A 22,558-nucleotide genomic window follows, 5' to 3' on the forward strand; every position below is an offset into this window, starting at 1 on the left:
ACTCCTCTAATACCCCAAATGTCCTCTTTTTGAAGGCCACCTCTCAAATGGAAATAGGCCTCTTTGCCATTCTCTGCCCATGCCTCTCTTATAATCAGAATGGTATTCTCCCCACCACCATCACCACTGTATTTTTCTAGATAAGTCATATGTGCATAAGTAGCATATTTTTAAGTAAATCATATTCATTACTGGTTGATTAGGAGCCAGAACTTTATTTCAAAGAACCAGAAGAGTTACTTCAAGTCCTCACAGAGCTGGAAGAGCAGAATCTAACTTTGGTACAATATTCCCAAGATGTAGATGAAAGTCTTGAAGATATAAATAAAAGAGAAAAACTTATACAGGATAAAATGTAAGTTATTAAAAACAAGCAGATTTATTCTATTAATCAATTCTGTCTCTAACCAGAGACAGAATCCAACTTATTCCTGTGTGAGCCTTCCTCACGGTCTCTCTGGATTTAGTGTGGGATTTTTTATTAATAATAATTTACATTGCAGGGTGTAAAATGTAGAAGTTATAATTACATAGAGTAGACTTGCTTTAGTTTAATTTTAGTCCCTATATCCTTTCACTTGTCAAAATATTTTCTTAGCTAGCAATAATAAAAGGCAGTTTGGAAGATTAAAAAAAATTATGATATCACCTGCCTTAATTTTTATTTTTATACTGAAGCATAGTTGACACACATTACATTGCTTTCAGGTGTACAACATAGTCATTCCACAATTCATTAAGTTTTGCTTGGTGCGGTTTTCACTCTGCCACCTGCCTAATCAAATCAGGCTTTAGATGATAATGCTAATAAATGCATTTTCCTTGGCTGTGACTCTCACAGAGTTATGTCTTAAATATTATACCATTTTATAACATACATACAGATATATCAGGGCTCTCATAAAAAGGATTTCTGTCAGGGGAAGGGGGCTGGATTTGATACCTCGCAAAATTCCTTCTCTAAAATTTTATATAATTTTGGAAAATAACTTCAAATAGCAGAGAATAAATCTGTTTATCCACCCATTATAAAGATGTGTAAAGCCTTTTCCAGAACAGTTTTCTGGGCCAGTTGATGGCAATCTTTTCAAACAGTAGGTCTGAATTTGGACACTGAATTTTGGAGCAAATTAACTTATTCAAAAGTTAAGCCCCTACAAATCATGATCTCACAGCTACCCTTTACCGCTAGTGTATCCTTTTAATCCTGGCCTCCTCTCTCCCAATCCTCATAGCATATGGCACCTGCACGCTAACAATATGAGTTTGGGGAAGGAAGTGGGTGTGATTGGGCAGGAAAAGGGGATCTAGGTCAGAATCTATCTCTAGATCACACCACAACTTGGTTGGGTTCCTGACATGTCAACTCTGCTATTTGGAGGTCTCAGGGGAATCAAAGGAAGAAAATTCTTCCTGATGGAAGTTAAAAGCAGTTATGTGTGCATTCATTTTTCTCATTTTACCTGAAAAATGCTGCATGTACTTTGACATCTTAAAATACAAACTTGTATTTGGCTTACTAGACATAGGATGCCAACATATGATCTGGAAAGTGTGTTGAAGCTCTGGAATGATGGTGTATTTCTAAACCACAAATTACAGACATGGGTCTCTTTCTTCTTTTGCAATAGAAATAGCAACATAGCATTTCTTTTGGAGCACAAGGAAATGCTCAAGGCTAACTGTGTGAGAGAAGAGGAAAAAGCTGCAGACCTGGAATTAAGGTCCAGGCTATTTAGTTTTGGAGAATTTAAATCAGATGCTCAGGTAATTATTCTTTGCCAGTGGTTATTTTATTTTGGCTCATGTTAATAATAATTCGCATTCCCTGTCCACTAAGCATTGGAATGGGGAGTTAAAGCACACCACAAGTCCTGGGTTGATGACAGAGGTAGAAAACGAGTTTAGAGTTATCTCGTCCATATGTAATAGTCAATTTACATAGTAGATAGAAAGCATTCAAACTGGCATTGGGATTCTCTTAAAATGTGCTCTAATTATTACAAAGTATGATGTTGAAATTGTTCTGCCCATAAATATATTTTAGTCAAAAGTGTATACACATGAAGTAGTTCATTGTCTATGATCATTTTGTTAGTAATTTGAAGAGCAAATAACTAACACGTGAAGCACTGCAACATCAGTCCAGCACTGAGCTTTTAACGGATGTCAGCCTCTCTTGCTGACATAGATCCATTATTGGATCTATTTATGTATGAGTCTCTCCCAGCTGGATGCAAACCCCTCCAGGGCAGGGACTGTATTACCCTTCCTAGTTAAATATGTTAAGTGTCCCTGTTAAGTAGGTGCTCAATAAATGTTTGTTGAATGAATGATTAGTTTCTAGACCCACAACAAACTTCAGCTAACAGTGATTTCCATGTAAAAAATCTCAAATGAAATAAAAATTCAAATCTCATATGTGAAGCTAATACCACATTTATGGTTATGAACTTGATTTTCAAAGAGGTAGATTTGGGGTAACTCAATCAGATGATTGTCCTCTCTAACCATAAGATGGGCAGGGTTACAAAAGCAAAAGTTGCTTATGGCTTGTTTACACACACACATTTCCTAGGGTGGTATATAGTACCCTGAGTTAGGAGGGGGTGGGGTCATGCACTGCTAAAGCAGGAAGTGTGATGACAGTCACCTTGCAGTTCTTAAATGCTGGCTTTTTTTTTTTTAATCGTGTGTGTGTGTGTGTGTGTGTGTGTGTGTGTTAAAATGTACGTAACATAGAATTTATCACTTAACCATTTTAAGTGTACAATTCAGTGACATTAAGTATATTGGCAATACTGTGTAACCATCACTATAGAATTTTTCATCATCCCAAATAGAAACTCTCTACCCATTAGACAATTATTCTTCATACCTCCATCTTATCAGCCTCTAGTTAACTTTTATTCTACAGTCTCTATAAATTTGCCTGTTTTTAGGTACGTCATATAAATGGAATCATACAATAGCTGTCCTTTTGTGTCTGGTTTATTTCACTTAGCATAATGCTTTCAAGGTTCGTCCATGCTATAGCATGTGTCAGAACTTAGTTCCTCTTATGGCTGAATAGTATTCTATTGTATTCATATTCCACATTTTGTTTATCCATTCATCCATTGATGAACATTTGGGTTGCTTCCACTCTTCAATTGTTTTAAATAATTCTGAAATTGACTGACATAAGAAAAATGTCAGATAAATATCAGTGATATTTCACCCTTCCCTTACCAAACTCCTTTCATCCATGTTTAGGATGGCTGTGAAAAACAGTAACATTTTCAATACTCTTAAATTTTGAGGCAACCAGATCCCTAAACAGAGAAGGTAGGATTGATCTGAAAATTACTTCTTAAAAGATTATCTATAAATTTTGATCACAAATATAATTTTGGCATTCGTGTACTGCACACTCCGAGAAAATGGGGCCAGTAATTCATAGTGTCTCCTAGAGATGGGAAGTGCTAGGGTGGAAAAGGGGGAACAGAGCAGGAAAATTGATAGGGAAAAAGTATCCTTAGAATCACTCCCATTCTTTCAGATCTCAAAATGTGCAAAACATAATCCTTTATGAGTAAACATAGTTGTATCTAATTTTGATATTCATAAATCATCATAGTTACTTTGGAACTGTAACTATAAAATCAAGATTTTATTCTTTTAAAATGTCCACACTCCTATTTAATCCCTAACAACATTTTTTATGGATTCAGTATTTACTTTTAAAATAAAATTTTAAATTTAAGTATAAAATTATATTGAAAAGTGCTCAAATTATAAGCTAATTATAAATTCTCTCTTAAGAAATCTCCTCAAAGTGAACATACCCATGTAACCAACCCCTAGATTAGGGAATAGACTGTCATAAGCATCCCTAAAATCCTCATGCCCTCTTCCAGTCTCTACCATCCCTCAAAGGTGACCACTATCCTGACTTCTCTTACCATCAATTAGCTTCCATGTTTTGAACTTGATACCGATGGAATCATGTAATATATTTGGCTTAACTGGCTTCTTTCTCTCAAAATTACGTTTGTGAGATTCATCCACGTTGTTTTGCGTAGCAGTTACTTGTTCATTTTCATTGAACATGAAATGGAATATAAGCTATTGTGCATTTTGCAGAATGTATTCATCTCTGGTTTTATTCTTTCAAACAGGGAGCTGATCCAGTTCAGTTGAGACTTGTGTACAGTCAGCACACAGCAGAATGTGACAGGGCTTAGAATTACAGAATCCTTTGACATCAAGACATCTTCCTGCTCCTCTATCCAATTTTGATGTAATTATTACTCCTAAGCATCGCTCTAGTCAGATCATTTCCCTTTCCCTTTTGGAAGGCATACGAAGTCCTTATCCCAGTTTTGGTCTTCCACAATCCTGGCCAACTCCATCTCCGGGGAGCAGCTGGAACTCCTCCCATCCCTTGCAGACTCTCAGGTAGCCCCTATTCCAGGGGACTCTGGGCTGGGCCTGCCATCTAGTGGCAGCTCCAGGAATTGGACACTTCACTTCTGTCATCAGGAGGCCTGTAGCTTGAGCTTCCCACTTCCTTTGCCTCTCTGCACTGTTGGGCCAGGCCCTCAATCTCTTTCTCATACGTGAGTCTTTATTTTTTAACCTCATTACCTAATCCTATTTCTTATGCTGTTCTTACCTTGTCAAGAAAATCTCTCTCCTTGTCTTTTCCTCTCCTGTTTCACAGGGGGAACTTAAAAAAAAAAAAAAAAAAAAAAAGACATTCTGAAAAACAGAAGACATCCTGAAAGTCTATCCACCTCTGAAACTCTAAGTGTTCAAAAGGTCTCTTTCAGAAATTTTCATCGACTACTAACCATTCTCATATTAAAGTTGCTTTTTCTCAGCATCAGTGTTCAAAATATTTTAAAAAAATTTTTTTTTTAATGTACTCCCCTTGCAGCAAAATTGTTTTTACATACCTAATATACACTTCTCCTTGGTGGATGGGTATACTTTTATTTTTCCTTTTATAGTTTTTCTATTTCTAAAGTTTTCTAGAAGTGTTAATATAAATAGGAAATTAATGTTATTTAGAAAGGGAGAGAAAAAAGGAGCTTTATGGCAAATAGGCCTTTTGCTTTTTCTTTTACTTTTTCCTTTAATATTACTTTATGCTTCTCCAATTTTCTAAAAGGAGAATTTTTTTTAAATTTTAAACTTTAGTTCCAGTATAGTTCCAGTATAGTATAACATACAGTTATATTAGTTTCAGGTGTAAAAAGGAACATGTTTGTAATATAAACAGGAAATACAGTAAGTGTGACTTTAGAGACCAAAAAAAAGGGTGATTAGTGGTAAATGGGACCATCAGAAAGGTGGTTAAACCAGGAGGTGGGAGGGACAAGCTGTTGGAAGTAAACCATTAGTAACAGATCTTGACTTGCAATGAAGTGTTGGTAGCTCTGTAAGGAGTCTGATTCCAGGAGGGGTGTCCCATGGCTTGGAGCCACGTCTTGAGTGTTATTTGTCCTTGGCTTTATGATGATTCTCATCTTCTTGAGCAGAAGCAGGCATGGGGGCAGGATGCTACCTGGAGAATGATTTACTTTGCCCAGCAGTTTATTGAGGTCCTCTTAACTGCGAATGACGGGTACACGGTGGAGAAAGAATGAGAATTTTATGGTCTTGAAACACATGAGCTACAAGCTCGAGCATCTCTACCAATAGTTAAAACAGCGCAGTGGCCAGGTACAGGGATCAGCAAGGTTTGGCCTAAGCCTCTGCTTGGATCAGAATACTGCAATGGCTTCCAATGGAATGAATGAAAATTAAATTCAATAGGCTTCGCAGGCCAACCTGGGAATCTGTTTGCTGATAACTTTTTTTTTTCCCTCAGAGAGAATGCGCTCATTCATTCAGCAAACATTTATTAAGTGCATAGTTATATGCAAAGTGCTGCTTTAGATATACGTGTAAATGTACAAAATAACTCCAGGTGTTTACAGTCTAGAAGGGAAGATAAGGCATGTATACAGATAGCTTGCATACAGGATGATTACAGTTTCATTAAGAGTAATAAGTGCAAAAAAAGGAAGCTCACGTGCTGCGTCACAAGGAGATGCATTGGAGTGGCCAAAAAAGGATTTAAAATGTATACATATGGTGCCTCTACTTGAATGGTTAAGGAATCAGATACACGAAAACACTCAAGCAAAAAGGTATTGTCATATTAAAATTGCTTTTTATACCCAGACTGAAATATTTTTAAAATAATCCAAGGTGTTACTATAGTAATAATGTGACTATAAATTATGATATAATCACTGTTACATCGTCTCACTGTTCTATTAGTTTTTCTTTTAAAAAGAAATGTTTAGGGGCGCCTGGGTGGCGCAGTCGGTTAAGCGTCCGACTTCAGCCAGGTCATGATCTCGCGGTCCGTGAGCTCGAGCCCCGCGTCAGGCTCTGGGCTGATGGCTCGGAGCCTGGAGCCTGTTTCCGATTCTGTGTCTCCCTCTCTCTCTGCCCCTCCCCCGTTCATGCTCTGTCTCTCTCTGTCCCAAAAATAAAAAAAATAAAAAAAATAAAAAAAAATTAAAAAAAAAAGAAAAAAAGAAAAAGAAATGTTTAGTAGCATATAAGAGCTACTATATTTCATTGCAATGTAGTAAAATGGAATTCTACATTTATTGAATGAACAAGGAAATAGTGATGAGATCTTATGTTTTCTGCTCTCCTTTTCAATCTCAGGAAAAACTGATAGAATCTCTTAGTAAAAAAATTAATCAAGTATACAAGGTCTGCATTGGAGATGCTGATGTTGGCAGTCTCAACCCAGTTCAAAAGCTGGTAAAAGTAGAGTCTCGCCTGGTGGAATTGAGTGATCTCATTGAATCCATTCCCAAAGAAAATGTGGAGACAATTGAGAGGATAAAACAGAAAGAACGGCGGCAAAAGTATAGTCAATGTCTTATGATATGAGGGTAGTGAATGACTTAATGAGTTGAGAAACTTTTTGCTGGGATTCCACAAACACTGAACAAGCCCCTATGACATGGCAAGGATCGCGATAGAAATGCAGTAGACCCAATGAGTATGAGTAGAGTATGTCCTTCTCATACAGCTATTATTTAATGTGGGAGACACGGTCATCAAATATTCTTATGAAATAATGTGTCACTAGCAATGGTAATGAGCACTGGTTCACCTGGGCAACTGATCCAGTTTGGGATGGGTGAAGGGTCATTTTACCCTGAAACTATGGATTTTCAGAATGAATATTCACTACTTATACAAAAATTTTTGAACAGCTATCTTGTGGAAGGGGAATTGCACTCGTCATGGAGGGCCCACAGCATAGAATTAGAGCCTTTCACTGGAAGGAGACTACATATGAAGGAATTGTTTGAAAGAGCCATGCAATGAGGGCATAACTCTTCCTCAGTGCATAACTGCCAACACTTCACACACACAACATTTACATATTAACTCATTCAGGTCCTCAAGACAACTACATGAGGATTATCATCCCTCAAACAGCACCCCCTCCCACCCTCACAGCCTTGCCTACCTGGGGGCCTTTCCAGGAGAATGCACTGATTTACAAATTTCCATACCGAGTTAAATAAGGATCTTAATTTTTTAAGTTTATTTTGAGAGAAAGTGCAAGCAGGGGAGGGGCAGAGAGAGAGAGGACAGAGTGAGAATTCCAAGCAGGCTCTGCAATGCCAGTACAGAGCCCGATTCTAGGCTCCCACTCTCAAACCATGAGATCATGACCTGAGCCAAAGTTGGACGCTCAACTAACTGAGCTACATAGGTGCCCCAAGGATTTTATGTACATACTACCTTTCAGGCAATGATTATAAATATATGATCCCTAGTATAATGTGGCACATACAGAATGCTGATAGGTGGAAAAACATTCATGCTAAAACAAAAAAACCCATGTTAAGAGGCAGACGAGCACTACAGTTGACCTGCAGGTTCTGCCATTTACAACTTTTGTGACCTTAGGTAGACCACAAAACCTCTCTTAAGTCTGTTTTGTTTTCTTTAAAATGGCAGTTAATAATAGTATTTCATAGGGTTGTTGTGAGGATTAAATTAAATAATCTATGTAAAAGTACTAAAGCATGCTTGACACATAAATATTCAAATATTTAGCATTAATGTTAGATATTTTGTTAGTGCTTACTGGGGGATATTGTTTCCTCCATATAAAAATGAAGTCCAGGATATATATAAAAGTGATCTTGGTGGGATTTTATTGAATATACAGCAAAATTTTTTTAAATTGTAAATAAAAGATTACTCCGTCCATAAGGTGACCTATGACTAGGGTACCTGGTGGCTCAGTCAGTTGAGGGTCCAACTCTTGATTTTGGTCCAGGTCATGATCCCAGGGTTGTGGGATGGAGCCCTGCTTTGGGCTCTGTGCCAAGTGTGGAGTCTGCTTGGAATTCTCTTTCTCTCTCCCTCTGCCCCTCTCCCCAGCTTGTGTACTCTCTCTCTCTCAAATGAAAATGGAAAAAATAAAAATAAATAAAATGAAAATGAAAATGAAAATGGGGGGGAAGACCTCTATGACTGATTACACTAACAGCACTTGCCTCTTTTCTACAATAGGAAATAATTTTCATTGGATTGTAATCACAACTTATTTTCAATAGTGATACATGAATCTAATTCTAATTGCTTGTCATTCTTATCAAAATGAATTTTATTTTTCCCATGAGTTAGACACATAAACCTAATTTTGCATAAAAAATGTTCAGTAAATGTTACACTTACAATTACAGGAGTCCATAAAATAGTTATCACTTATTGAGGGCCTATTCTGCATTAGGCATTGGCCCAATATGCAGAGGTCATTTTATGTAATTTTATCCTTACAAGAACTCTAAAGAGAACAAGACAAATAGCATTTCTTGGTCTTAATTTCAGGATACCATTCAAAAAGATTAACTGGAAAAGTACACTTTTGTGGTAATCACTGAACTATATAATATACACTGTGATTCATGCATTTTTCTACACATTATACTTTAGTAAACAGACTAAAGGAGGAGGCTGGGTGTTAATTCAAGTGGCCTTGTCCACATTAACTGTAAAGTGCTAAAACAGAAGTGGAGTAACAAGAAGGCTTTGTTGAGGTGGTTGTGTTAGACCAAGATCTAGGTAGATAGATTTACTCCTTCCAAAATGGTGACAAGCATTTTCTCCCACTTTAACACGAATGGGATCTGTTGTTGACATTTCCCCTGAATATTCAAAAGCCATAGTATGAGTGAAGGTAAAGTATTATTTAACTTTAAGGGAAATCATAAAATATTTAGGTAGTTCATTACCAAATACTATAGGTCTTTTTTCTTTTTGTGATTTATAGTTGCAAAAATGTTTTCCTTTTTTGACAGGTTACGTGAAGATAAAATGAAAGAAAAACAAAGACACCAAGAGGAAAGGCTAAAAGCTGCTCTGGAAAGGGCAGTGGCACAACCAAAGAAAAAGGTTTGTGTTTTGTTATCAGTAGGTCCAGCTACATCTAATATGTGAAGGCTTCTGTGAAATACCTAATTCAGCTAATTTATCAAGGGTGAACTTTAGCAAAATAGTCTTTCCTGGTCACAGCGTCAGTTGGTCTCTGATTCCTTGTTACTTTTAGGATAATTCAAATATCTGGGTCTACGATTCTCCATTAGACCCATTTTAGTAAAAGCCTTTCGCCTCACTTCTTTTAGCTCCAGGTTCATGAAACCAGAGAATTTTTTCTTTAAATAATTTTTTTAGATAGTAATAAGCATATGGCTCAAAGTTCAAAAGATAGAAGAGTATTTAGTGAAAAGTAAGAAATTTTCAGTTCCCCTCCCTGGATGCAACCACCTAAGTTTCATCTGCATCTTTCTGGAAATGTTCTATGTAGTTATTGTATATATTCTCCTTCTTACAAATAGTAACCATGAACCTTGCTTCTTTCATTCAACAACAAAGACAGCAAACCCAGAGAATTACATATAATTGGATGGGTCTTCTAATCTTCATATTGTAAAAATACATTAATAGTTTAAGTTAAAATGATTTACCCAGAGTCGCTTCAGATTTAGCAGCATATTCTGGACCAGAAGTCAAGGTTCTTTATATTGCAAGATCATCTGTCCAATAATAAGTATGGGATTGGGCAGTCACTGAGTCCATGTGGTCCATGACTTCACACTGGGTATGGAGGGCCTTGTGTTTCTATCTGCTACTCTCCTTCCTCTGGGTTAGGGTCTGAAATATATTCGGGGAAGCCAATTCCATGGTTATCTGCAAAGCTACCATGGACACTGATTACCACAGTAGTAACTCTAACCTACAGGGAAGGTTTATTGTGTGCCTCACAACCAGTCTTTTGAGCGAAGTACTTGAAAAAATTGAAGTGTGGTAACTGTTAATATATGTCAAAAAGTGATGATCTTAAATTACTTTATTTAAATAAGCATTTCATCTTTAAAAGGGTCTGACTTCTCTAGTTTAGCTTTTCCTATGAAGACCTGACTTGTCCTCTTTCTCCCAAAGGAGAATTTACCATTCATCACCCATCCACATATACACACTATTCACTAAACTCATCACATTGAAATGATTATTCTTATATATCCATCTTTCCTTCTAGACCGTGAGTTTTTAGGGTTTTTTTATTTTGGGAAAGAGAGCACGCGTGCATGAGTGGGGTGCAGGCAGAGGGAGAGAATCCCAAGCAGGCTTCTCACTGTCGGTGTGAAGCCCAACATGGGGCTCAATCTCAACAACTGGGAGATCATGACCTGAGCCAAAATCAATGAGGCTTAACTGACTGAGCCACCGGGCACCCCAAACTGTGAATTTTTATGACTTTGTACCCCCAAAGCTTAGCACATAGTGGATACTCAATAAATGCTTATTGAATTGAATTAACAGGCTAAAATTGAGAGAACTAAAACTAGAAGAAAAATGGAAAAACAATAGCAATCTGATAAGCTGATAATGTACAAAGACCTCTGATAGTTCTTACCCAGTCAGGGCACTTCATCACTGGCAATTTTCTCAGTATTAATGACAAAGGTTACCAAAAGAAATTGTTTGGACAGAGAAAAAAGTTGATGTTACGAGGAATTCTGGGATTCTAGACCCTAAGAACACTTTGGTTGATCAAATGATGGGGAGGACTGCCCTTGTTAGTTACCTTGGGCCAGGAATGTCAAATTCTGCGATGCAGGAGGCAGTCTTACATAGGGTTAGTGCCTCTTTTGAGACACTGGAGATGTCCCATCAAATCTCATCTTCAATAGAACAGTTTTCTCATCCATTTAATTTACACAAATTCAAATACAGAAGCAAAACAAAATAAAGGAGGAAAAAAGGAGACTAAAAGAGAAGAATAATTGATATACTTGAGTCAATGCCTTAGAAGAAATGAATAGGTACAAACCGGAGGTTTCCCTAAGCTTCTCCTGATGGAACACCGACAGAAGCCCTTCCCACACTCCTCGCACTTGAAAGGTTTATCTAAGAGCCAACAGGATTACTAATGTTTAAGAAGATGTACATGGTTTTCTCACGTTTTTATCTAACAGGATTTTTAAATGCCCATCAATTGGTATTCAGCCAAGGAAAGTGATCTCTTCTAACCAATGGGGGAGAAACTGGCTATGGCACTTACTGAGAAGTGCAATGTTGGCCTCAAATATGGTGCTTTTCTAGGCTGGCCCTATCTGAAACATATTTTTTTCATTATTAAAATTTGTTAATTTTTATTTTTTTAATTTACATTCCAGTTAGTTAGCTTATAGTGCAACATGGTTTCAGTGGATTCCTTAATACCCCTTACCCATTTAGCCCATCCCCCTCCCACAACCCCTCTAGTAACGCTGTTTGTTCTTCATATTGAAGAGTCTTTTAGGTTTTTGTCCCCCTCCCTATTTTTGTATTATTTTTGCTTCCCTTCCCTTATGTTCATGTTTTGTATATTAAAGTCCTCACATGAGTGAAGTCATATATTTGTCTTTAATTTCGCTTAGCATAATACCCTGTAGTTCCATCCATGTAGTTGCAAATGGCAAGATTTCATTTAAAAAAAAATTTTTTTAATGTTTATTTATTTTTGAAAGACAGTGAGAGCAGGGGAGGGTCAGAGAGAGAGAGGGAGACACAGAATCTGAAGTAGGCTCCAGGCTCTGAGCTGTCAGCACAGTGCCCAACGCAGGACTCAAACTCACGAACCGCGAGATCATGACCTGAGCTGAAGTCCGATGCGTAACTGACTGAGCCACGCAGGCACCCCAAGATTTCATTTTTTTTTGATTGCTGAGTAATACTCCATTGTATATATATATATACCACATCTTTATCCATCGATGAACATATGGGCTCTTTCCATACTTTGGCTATGTTGATAGTGCTGCTATAAACCTTGGGGTGCATGTGCCCCTTCGAAACAGCATATACCTGTGTCCCTTGGATAAATACCTAGTAGTGCAATTGCTGGGTTATAGGGTAGTTCTATTTTTAATTTTTTGAGGAAACTCTGTACTGTTTTCCAGAGTGGCTGCACCAGTTTGCATTCCCACCAGCAGTGCAAAAGAGATCCTCTTTCTCCGCATCCTTGCCAACATCTGTTGTTGCCTGAGTTGTTAATGTTAGCCATTCTGACAGGTGTGAAGTGGCATCTCATTGTGGTTTTGATTTGTATTTCCTTGATGATAAGTCATGTTGAGCATTTTTTCATGTGTCGGTTGGCCATCTAGATGTCTTCTTTAGAGAAGTGTCTATTCATGTCTTTTGCCCATTTCTTCACTGGATTATTTGTTTTTTGGGTGTTGAGTTTGAGAAGTTCTTTATAGATTTTGGATACTAACCCTTTATCTGATATGTCACTTGCAAATATCTTCTCCCATTCCATTGGTGGCCTTTTAGTTTTGCTGATTGTGAAACATATGCTTTTTGATGACTTTACCTAAATCACCCAACTTCGCATAAAACCTAACTGCTCTGCTTCTCGCACACTATGGTGCTCTATTTATTATGTAATTTTGCCTAGCATGTTGGACACCCATTAGGTTATCAATCCCTTTGTAACTGATTTTTTTTTTTTTACTATTTTGAGCCATGTAATTCCTGGGAAAAATCAAGTGAATGTTATTATTTTACTTATAATTCAACAGAAAGTAGTTATGATGAAAAATAGTAAGTATTGTTTCTTTTGTTTCAGCTGGGAAGAAGACTTACCTATCGTTCAAAACCTCCATCTGGTAACAAACATGAACTACTTTTGGTCAAGGATACAAGAACAAAATCACTAGAGGAAGAATATTTTTTCACTTGAATAGGTGCACTAAGACATTTACTGCCAGAATGTTTTAGGCATTTTGTAGATTTTGGTTTTCAGTAATGGCAATATTCTGCCCCATATGCTGGCCTAACCAATTTAAGGAAGACAGGCACTTATTCTCGTGGTTATAGGATTGGCAATGGGAGTTATTTTCTTTTGTTGAAGGTTTTTATTACCATATCCTAAGTAGTATACCATAAGCTAAACATTTCTATCTTTGGGTTATCCCAGTTGGAGCTACACATCCAAAGTGTACTTTAACTTACATTACTTTATGTTACATTCCTTTAACATTGCGTTAGCAATGTGGTGAATGACCATTAAAGTGCAATAATGGCATTCTCTGACAATCTAGGACTTTAAACGATCTAATTTGTTTTCAGCCAGTCCACAGTTCATAGTGTACATTTTATCACTATGGAGTATACATTTTAACAGTGTATAACTCTAAAACATCTAAATGGTTTTGAGGAGTTTAAAACTTAAATTAACAGGTAATTTGTTGACTACTAAGTAAAATGAAACAGTATACATTAATTCTAAGGAAATATTTAACCTTATACATGACAAAAGTGGTTCAATAACTTTAAAAGAAAGTTGTTTTAAAAGGTCTCAGTTAATATAGTATTACAAGAAAAGCACTGAAATTCACCTTCATAAGTGTTTATTAAGCATATAATTTTCTCCCTATAGAAAAAAAAAAGAATACTGAGCTTATAAAAGAAAACCAACTTGAATGAAGTTGAGTGTCTTTTAAAGCATTAATTCTGTGAATAATCTTTCAACTGTTTCAACATTTGAGCTCTGCGTTTAAATATCTGAATAGGAATAGTTCACAAGACAAGTTGAAAAAAAAAAGTTTATTGTCTAGAAATATATATAAAAAAAATTCCCCACAAAAGATGCTATTCTCTCATTTCCCCATCTTCTTCCTCTTCTTCAACACCCCTGATATAAAGGACATTATTACACCTGTAAATAGAAAAACAGTCCATTTTGTTGTTCCAACCGGAAACCACATTAAGATCTGAATTACTATTGCTAGATATTTATAATATTTACAATTTACAATGCATCATTTCTTTCTTTTTTAAAAAAAAAGTTTTGTTAAAAGCACATGGCACTTATTTACCAAGTAGGTATTATGAAATGGTATCTTTATGATCTTCCAAAGGTAATGATTCAAATTTGAAGGTGTGAAGCTATTTCAAAATGAATATAATGAAAATCCCTTATAGCAGCCAGACCCAACTAAAATTCAAAACCAAGCTCTTCCACCTAAACCACTGAAAAAGGTTACACCAAGAGCTAGAAAGTTTAGTATCAACACTAGAAAAATCTCAAGGATAACTCAAAAAAATTTCCATCTTCTTTGACAAGTTTAAGGGTTTCAAAACTCTTTAAGTCTAACTGTAGAATATTATGTTAATAGTGATTTAAAGAAAGTAATTCTGAAATTGAGACATTAATTTAAAACAGGGATTTCTAGTGCTCACTAGTAACTCCTTACATATACTACTATTCTTGTTACCTTATTAAAACTTCACCCAAATGTCCAGACAATGCTCCATCTATGTATTCTTCTGTGTTTGCAAGCTTTAAATAAAAAGAAAGTATATTAGTATAATAATACAGGAGAAAAATAGTGTAACACTACCTAAAATATTAGGTAATACTGGTGAGACAACTTATTAACTGAAACCTTTCTATACCAACAACTCACATTTATCTATAATTAACAGGATATTAGCTTTCTTTTACTACTGTAGTACTTTTGGGTTTCATATAAACATTCAGTAAAGTTAACATCGATGGATATAGAATATATAATAAAGCTTGTTTCAATGTAAGTTTTTAAATCTCTCAGTTATGTAACACTCCTTTGTATTAGACATTAAAACAGCATGTCAAGGAAGACAGTCTCCAATTTATGAATAAGTTGTGATTTAAATGTTTTCCAAAAAAATTCAGTTCTAAGGAACCAGGTATTAACTGAGTAATAACACCATATCACATTGAAGAACCCAATGGGTACAAAATCTATAGCTAAAATATCTAATACTTTTATATTAGTCAACAACCAAACCAAAGAACTGAGTAAGAATTTTAAAAAATTATGTGCTAATAGACAGAAATAAGTTCTTAAGAGAAAGTTAAACAATTCAGAGTAACCATAATTTATAGTTATTTCAGGAAACTATTATTTCTAACTTTACGTCAAAAAGTTTAGGTTTCCTTCCACATATAGGTAAAAAACTTTATTTGCAACTTTTGCAAATCACAATCACGTAAAAAGTCCTCTATGACTACCATTCCATTCTTCTATCATTCTAAGTCATTCTGCTTTGGATTTCTTGCCATGCCCGAAACACACCAAACAAGTTCCTGCCACAAAGCCCAGGTACTTGCTGTTCCCTCAAACTGAGATGCATTTTCTTCAGATACTGTCTTCAGTTCCTCACTCAATTCTGTTTTCGGATTAAATTTACTTCCTCAGAGCTTTCCCTGGCTCTCTATCTAACACTGCACACTATGTTTCTGCTTTCTTTTTCTCCATAGCATCTATTATTACCTGATATCACATTATATTACCATCTCCCACTACTAAAACATAAACTCCTTCAAAGTAGGGACTTTGTTTTGTTCATTGGTATATTCACACAGCCAGGCACGTAATGGGCAGTCAATAAATTTTCATTCAACAAACAAACTCAAAAGCCTCATTAACGTGGTTGTAATTATTCAGATACACTTCACAACTCTGGTAGGCTCACTAGAAACTACATTACTTCTAAAACCAAATATTCTGTGGGTATTCTTTACTTCTTTCTTTTAATGAGATATATGCCCACAGCATAAAATTCACTTTTACAGGATACAAGTCAGTGGGTTTTTCCCCCCACCCCGAATTTTTTTTAAATGTTTATTTTTTGACAGTGGGAAGGGGCAGAGAGAGAGGGAGACAGAGGCTTCAAAGTGGGCTCTGTGCTGAGAGCTCAATGTAGGGCTCAAACTCAAAAACCCTAAGATTGTGACCTGTACTGAATCACCCAGGCGACCCCAGTGGTTTTTAATATATTCATAAAGCTGTGTAATCACTACCACTATTTAAGTCTGGAACATTTCAACAGACTGGTATTACTCTTCAGATTTTTCTATGGCCTTGGTAAATGATTCCTGCTTGAGGAATTATCCAGGCCAAAACCATGCTCTATAAGAACTTTGGGGACCTAAGCATCATCTGTTCAAGTGGTAACCTCTTGAATTAAGGAAAATCTCAGCTCTTTTTGCCTACAGGTGCCCCTGTTAATACTCTTCCTACAAGAAGTACCAGTTTGGAATACTTAGAGTCATGACTGGACTGACCAACTACCTTTAAAATCCATCTGCCATTAATCAGTCACATAAATACCTATGCTTCAGGAAAATATAATTTCAAACTCTTTCATCAAAAACCTGGCTGTAAACTACTACAAAGTAACAAAGAAACAAAAGTAACAAAGAAACAAAACACCCCAGTTTTTCAATGGGCAAAGGGCATGAACAAGCATTTCTCCAAAGATGTATAAATTGCCATAAGCACACAAAGATCACAATATCACTAATCATCAGGGAAATGATTATCAAAACAATGAGATTATTTTACGCTCTTTAGAATAGCCATTATCAAAACAGAAAGTAACAAATATTGGTGAGGATGTGGAGAAACTGATCCTTTATGTTTTGCTAATAGAAAATAGTATGGCAGTTTCTCAAAAAACTAAACAAAGCATGACTTTATATCCAATCATTCCACTTCTGGATACATATCCAGAAGAAGTGAAAGCAGAACCTCTAACAGATATTTATATAACCATGTTCATTGTACTACAAAGGCCAAAAGGTGGAAAACAATTCAAATGTCCACCAACAGAAGAATGGATTAACATGTGGTATATACATACAATGGAATATTATTTCAGTCGCAAAAAGGAATGAAACTCTGATAAATGCTACAACATGGATGAACCTCGAAAACATTATGCTAAATGAAATAAGCCAGGTACAAAAGGACAAATGTTGTAGGATTCTATTTATATGAGGTACCCAGAATGAAAACAGAAAGAATAATGTTTACCAGGGGTTAGAGGAAATGGGGAGTTATCTTTTAATGGGTACAGTTTCAGTTGGGGATGATATAAGAGTTTTAGAAATGGATAATGGTGATGGATGCACCATAATGTGAATGTACTTAATGTCACAGAGTTCTATACTTGAAAATGGTTAAAATGGTAAATTTTACGTTACATATGTTTTACCTCAATTACAAAAACAAAAAAATCCTGTCCTAAACATTTACAGAAGCTAGCTTAACACACATGCAGTCAGTTCAACAATTCCTTTGGCTTGGCCTATCCTCTCCCTCAAGACATATTGAATATTTATTGAATTACTTTGATTTTGTGTCTTTAGCATTCACTAAAAGACTTAAAAATGTCACTTGAAAAATGTCTTTCAGAGCTAAATGCTTGGAGAGTTTTGTTTGTTCTGCAAAAACAAAACCCCCCCAAAAACCAAAAAACCATTTGTGTTTCCTTTATACCACTATGAATCAAGTATCTCAGTTCTTTTTATTTTAACCACTAGAAGTCAATTCTATGGCTGAATTTTGGTTTAACAGGTCTTGTACACAGTTTATCACAATTATAACAGCCTTCTTGACCTTGACTTTTTTTTCTTGAATTTTGTTTTATGTTTATCAATTTAGTTGACTGTATTCTTATAAGCCCTTGAGGAGTTAAGGTAAAGCAAAATAAATATAATTTAATGATCCTTATCTCCTTAGCTTACCTGCATGTTCATATAGCCATCTACAGATACCAGGTAGCCTTTGTACTCCATTCCCCACTTCAGTTTCACCATTACTGGCTTTCCTGTTAATCCATTCAGGAAAGGTTTGGGATTGAGGGGCAAACTCTGCATAAAGAATAAAAAAAGATCTCAATCAGTTATTTTTCCTTAGCTCAGTTTTCATTACTTACTCCCCTCTACCGAAATCACCAATATTTTATGGTATCGAAATAAAGCAAGCTCTTGACTCTCACTTACTGCATTAATTTTCACTTTTATTTGTTGAAGAGCATATGAGAAATTTAAATACCCGGTTAGACAATTTCATTCAGTATTCCCTTAAACAATGAATACCTACTATACATCACTCATTGTTCCAGGCTATAAAAAAACAAAGGCTGTGAAAAAAATAATGTAGACTATAGTCCTTGTCCTCAAGAAGCTCACACTGGGAGGGGGAGAGGCAAAACACATACAAATAGGTATTGCACTGCAATATAGTAAGAAGAGATAGCATGTGTAAGGGTACCAATCAATCCAAAGTCAAAAGGAGAGGTTGCCCAAAGTAATGCTTCCGTTCTAAAGGATGAGAGGTATTTCTAGAGGGAGAAAGGGCTGTTCTAGATACAAGAGGCTACCTATGTGAAAGGAGTAAAGAGTGAAGCAACAAGTCGATCTCAGGGACAAACAATCCAGTGATGTCAGAGTCCCAAACAGGAGGCTACAGAGGTAAGGAGGGGGCAGATGACATTTCAGTCTTTCACTTGAATCCAGGAGCTAGGTGGTCTGCTGGGTCTTATTTGACTTAGTAAAGCCTCTGGGCTACATATGGGCAATCGATAGTTTTTATTCAACAAACCAGTAGTAGTATCTCCCAGTGAATTCAGATTTTTCCTTCTCTCATCTGCTCACCCATCAGCCCAAAGAAAGAAAAGAACCAAGGAACTTGGCTACTAAACCCCTCTAAGATAAGCATATGCAGTGTAATCTCAAAGAACATGGGAGCTACTGCAATAACCTCCTAATGGGTTTCCAGTTTTCACTCTGGTCTTTCTCCAACTTATGCACATAAGTATCATCTTTATCATGTGATATCTCTACTTAAAATGGCTTTCAATTGCACTGGAAGTAGAATCCAGACCTCTTAACACCACCTAAGGGTCTTCCCCATCCTATCTCATAACCATGTTCTTCAAGCGGTGTAGCTTTTGGCCAATTTTTCCAACTGGTCAAGCTTTCTTTCCAGCCTTGGGGCCCATATGCTCGTGTTCCCCGTGCTTCGTACACGTTTCCTCTTTAAGGGGCTGGATTTCCTACTTCCTATTTAGTTAGTGAAATCCTACCAGGGATGCCATCCCTGACCTGTCTTCTAATGTACCATCTTGCACCCTCTCAGCATCCTGTTTGCTCTCTTCTCAGTACTTCACATTATTTGTAATTACATGTTTATGTTATTTGATTAAAGTCTATCTCTCACACCCGACTGAGTAAAGCTAGGGCAGGGTCCGCCTCAGTACTTTTCACCTTATACTCTAGCGCCTAGAACAACATCTGGTAGCGCGCGCTCAAAAATTTTTTTGCTAAACAAACAAATGAATGCTCCAAAGCCTGCACTCTGTGTTCCAGTGGGCTGCAGGGCCAGGAATCCCAACATGATGGAAATTAAAGCCGATTTTGGAGTGGGATAAGTGGGGCATAAAGACCGCTTCATCTTTACCTCGACCCTGTGGTCCCAGACAGCAAGGTACCTCAGGCTCACATTCAAACGAACAGGGGCATGGGGTCAGGGGCACTTCTGGGGAGGGAAGGGCATCGGAAGGAGAGCGCGCGCCTCAGATTCGCAGAGCAGGGAGAAAGAGGCAGGCGACCGGGTGCGCGGCTCCCCACGCGGATGAATGGGAACCGAGCGAACCAAGTCCCGGGCCCGGCGAGGCCGGTCACCCGCTCTCCCTTGGCTCTTCGACTCCGGTCGCTTTCTTCCTGCTTACCATCGCGACTATAAGCAAATGCTGCAGGCCACTCGCCGCCGACCCAGCTGTCGTCCGCCCCTCGTGACTGGAGTAGCTACAGTTGGGCGCGAATCGCGGAGCCTCCAGAGAAATGGCCGCCAAACAGCAGCGTGACCTTTCACCTCCGACTACAGCTCTCTTGGCTTCTGTGATTGGGCACAGAGAGATGAGTCCTGATTGGAGGAGGTGGCTGTGAAGTGTCCCCTGGCAACCAGCGGTAGCGTGAGTGTTTGAGGCTTCCGCGCCGCGCACAGCCCTGTGGGAAACTTCTGTAGCCCCACTTGCTCCAGGGCCCTTGCTAGGGAAACTCTCCAGTGAGGCGGGCGGGGGTTTCTCCTTTGCTCACCTGCCTTGTGAGTTCCACTGAGAAATGCTGTGTACTCTGTAGAGCGGACGTGATTTCTCACCAGCTGGTCCTTTCGCATTTGTGAGAACGGGTTTGGGGCTCTTGAGTTTCGTGTTCGCTTTCCCACAGATTCTGTGATTTGGGCGCCCCTCTGCCACAGTCTCCTCTGTTCTGTAATGCTCATTTCAGCCCACTTTAAAGGGAATGCGAGAAGCAAGACTAGACCAAGGTGAAACTCACCAAAGAAAGTGAAGTACAGAATATAGTTAAGATGAGGTCAAATTGAGTCTAGGATATGGTGTGGTGGCCTCCCTATAGATCTATTTCTTTTGCATTGCCACCAGAAACCCGGCGCAGTCGCAGTCTTTTATCCTTCTGATGTAACAGTATTGATCAGAATCTCATTTGTCTTTTCCAGATGCAGACTTTTACCTTTCTCTGATCTGAAATACTAAATGCAGTTCTTGGAGAGTAAGCACTTTGAGCATTGATGGGTTTTGTTTTTGTTTTTTTGTTTTTGCGGCCTTAAGAAAATGGAGTTGGAATTGAGGTTCAAATGTGTATGGAGGCATTTGCAGTAATGGGTAAGACTTTGGATGTGGCCCAGGGGGTTGAGCCTCTGACTCTTGATTTCAGCTCAGATCATAATCTCAAGGTTTGTGAGATTGAGCCCGCCTTGGGCTCTGTGCTGACAGCACGTAGCCTGCTTGGGATGTTCTCTCTCCCTCTCTGCCCCTTCCCTAGCACGTGTGTGCGTATTCTCTCAAAATAAATAAACTTAAAAAAAAAAAAAAAAGATTGGAATACAGACATTTACACCATATTGCCTTATGCACTGGCTAGAGATGGGCTGTACATTTCTCTCTAAACTTTATGGCGTCCTAGCAAAGAGAAATATGATTGGTTACATAATCCAATTTCCATAATATTTTTTAAAAAATAATTCAGGAAAAGCACACTTGTTTCCATTACTCTGGTTGAAAAGAAATTTCTCCCATGGCGTCAGGCCCATGATCCTTGTAAATGGACCCCAAGGAAAAATTTAAGTGTGAATGCTTTATTGGCAGGCACAATCCCAGGGCAGTAAGCGTAAAAGAAAAAAGGTAAGACGCGGAAGGAGAAACAGATGCTAGGTTTTACATTAATGAGCTGGCCACAGCTCCTTCACAGAAACTCTCGGTTGGCCATGCAGGCTGCCTCTGGACAAGTTTATTGAAATATTATGCTTTGAAACAGTTCAACAAAGGGAGGCACCTACCACTTCCATCTTATCTCCTGGCAGAGCGGAGCTGAGGAAATCAACTCCCTGGCTTTACAGTTTAGCGTGATGGGAGGAGCCACAGGTGGAGGAACCTGGGACCTCATGAAGTAGTCTGTAACTATAGAGACAGGACCCCGGACACAGACAACACTCATAAAATCTGAGTTGACACATAAAAGTTATTTATATACATGAGGTTATATATAAAAAAAAAAAAGTCAATATATAAGATAGCAGAAGATGTCTTTGAAAACACTTATGGTGGATTTAATAGCACATGTTATATGATTGATTGCTTTTATGGTAAAAGCCTTTCAGGTACCACCTTAATCCAATGATCAAATGACCATTGTTAGCCATGGGACAAATCAAAATAGCGTGCCACCTGATAAGATGCAATGAGAAGATGCACTTTTGTGCTATTCTTACAAAAGACACATAATCAGAATCTAATCATTAGGAAATATCAGAGGAACCAGTTTTAGGAACATGTCACTAAATAAACTGGCCTGTGATGTTCAAAAGTGTCCATGTCAGAGGTAAATTGCTGAGAAAATCCTGCATAGAATAACTTATATAATGTGCTACTTCTGTATGAAAGAAAAGAGGGAGATAATCTATCCATTTGTTTCTTTGTGCATCAATATACTGGAAGATTCCTCAGATACTAAGAAAACTGGTTACCTATGGGTAGGAACTCGGCTGAAAACAGACAAAGATAAGCTTTTCACCAAATATATATATATATATATATATATGTATATATATATATATATATATGTATATATATATATATATATACA

General features: G+C 37.5%; 2 protein-coding genes across 2 annotated transcripts in view; one reads left to right on the forward strand and one right to left on the reverse strand.

Annotated features, from left to right (window-relative positions):
• The window catches only part of CCDC38 (coiled-coil domain containing 38), a 58,729-nt gene extending 43,505 nt beyond the window's left edge, over positions 1–15,224 (forward strand). The window contains exons 12-16 of the mRNA XM_019446490.2: positions 204–355; positions 1,632–1,767; positions 6,712–6,917; positions 9,378–9,471; positions 13,190–15,224. Of these exons, the coding sequence (XP_019302035.2) occupies positions 204–355; positions 1,632–1,767; positions 6,712–6,917; positions 9,378–9,471; positions 13,190–13,303 (702 nt within the window). The 3' untranslated portion in view covers positions 13,304–15,224. The remainder of the gene's footprint in view (positions 1–203; positions 356–1,631; positions 1,768–6,711; positions 6,918–9,377; positions 9,472–13,189) is intronic.
• SNRPF (small nuclear ribonucleoprotein polypeptide F) lies at positions 14,155–20,317 on the reverse strand. The gene is made up of 4 exons (XM_019446492.2): positions 20,128–20,317; positions 18,140–18,265; positions 14,841–14,905; positions 14,155–14,281 (listed from the first exon to the last, which is right to left on the reverse strand). Exons 1-4 carry the CDS (start codon positions 20,128–20,130, stop codon positions 14,215–14,217), a joined length of 261 nt encoding a protein of 86 aa, XP_019302037.1. The 5' UTR covers positions 20,131–20,317; the 3' UTR covers positions 14,155–14,214.
• Positions 20,318–22,558: the final 2,241 nt, after the last annotated feature.

Source organism: Panthera pardus, unplaced genomic scaffold, assembly GCF_024362965.1.
Source record: "Panthera pardus isolate Hobbes unplaced genomic scaffold, ASM2436296v1 HiC_scaffold_6, whole genome shotgun sequence".
Taxonomy (NCBI): domain Eukaryota; kingdom Metazoa; phylum Chordata; class Mammalia; order Carnivora; family Felidae; genus Panthera; species Panthera pardus.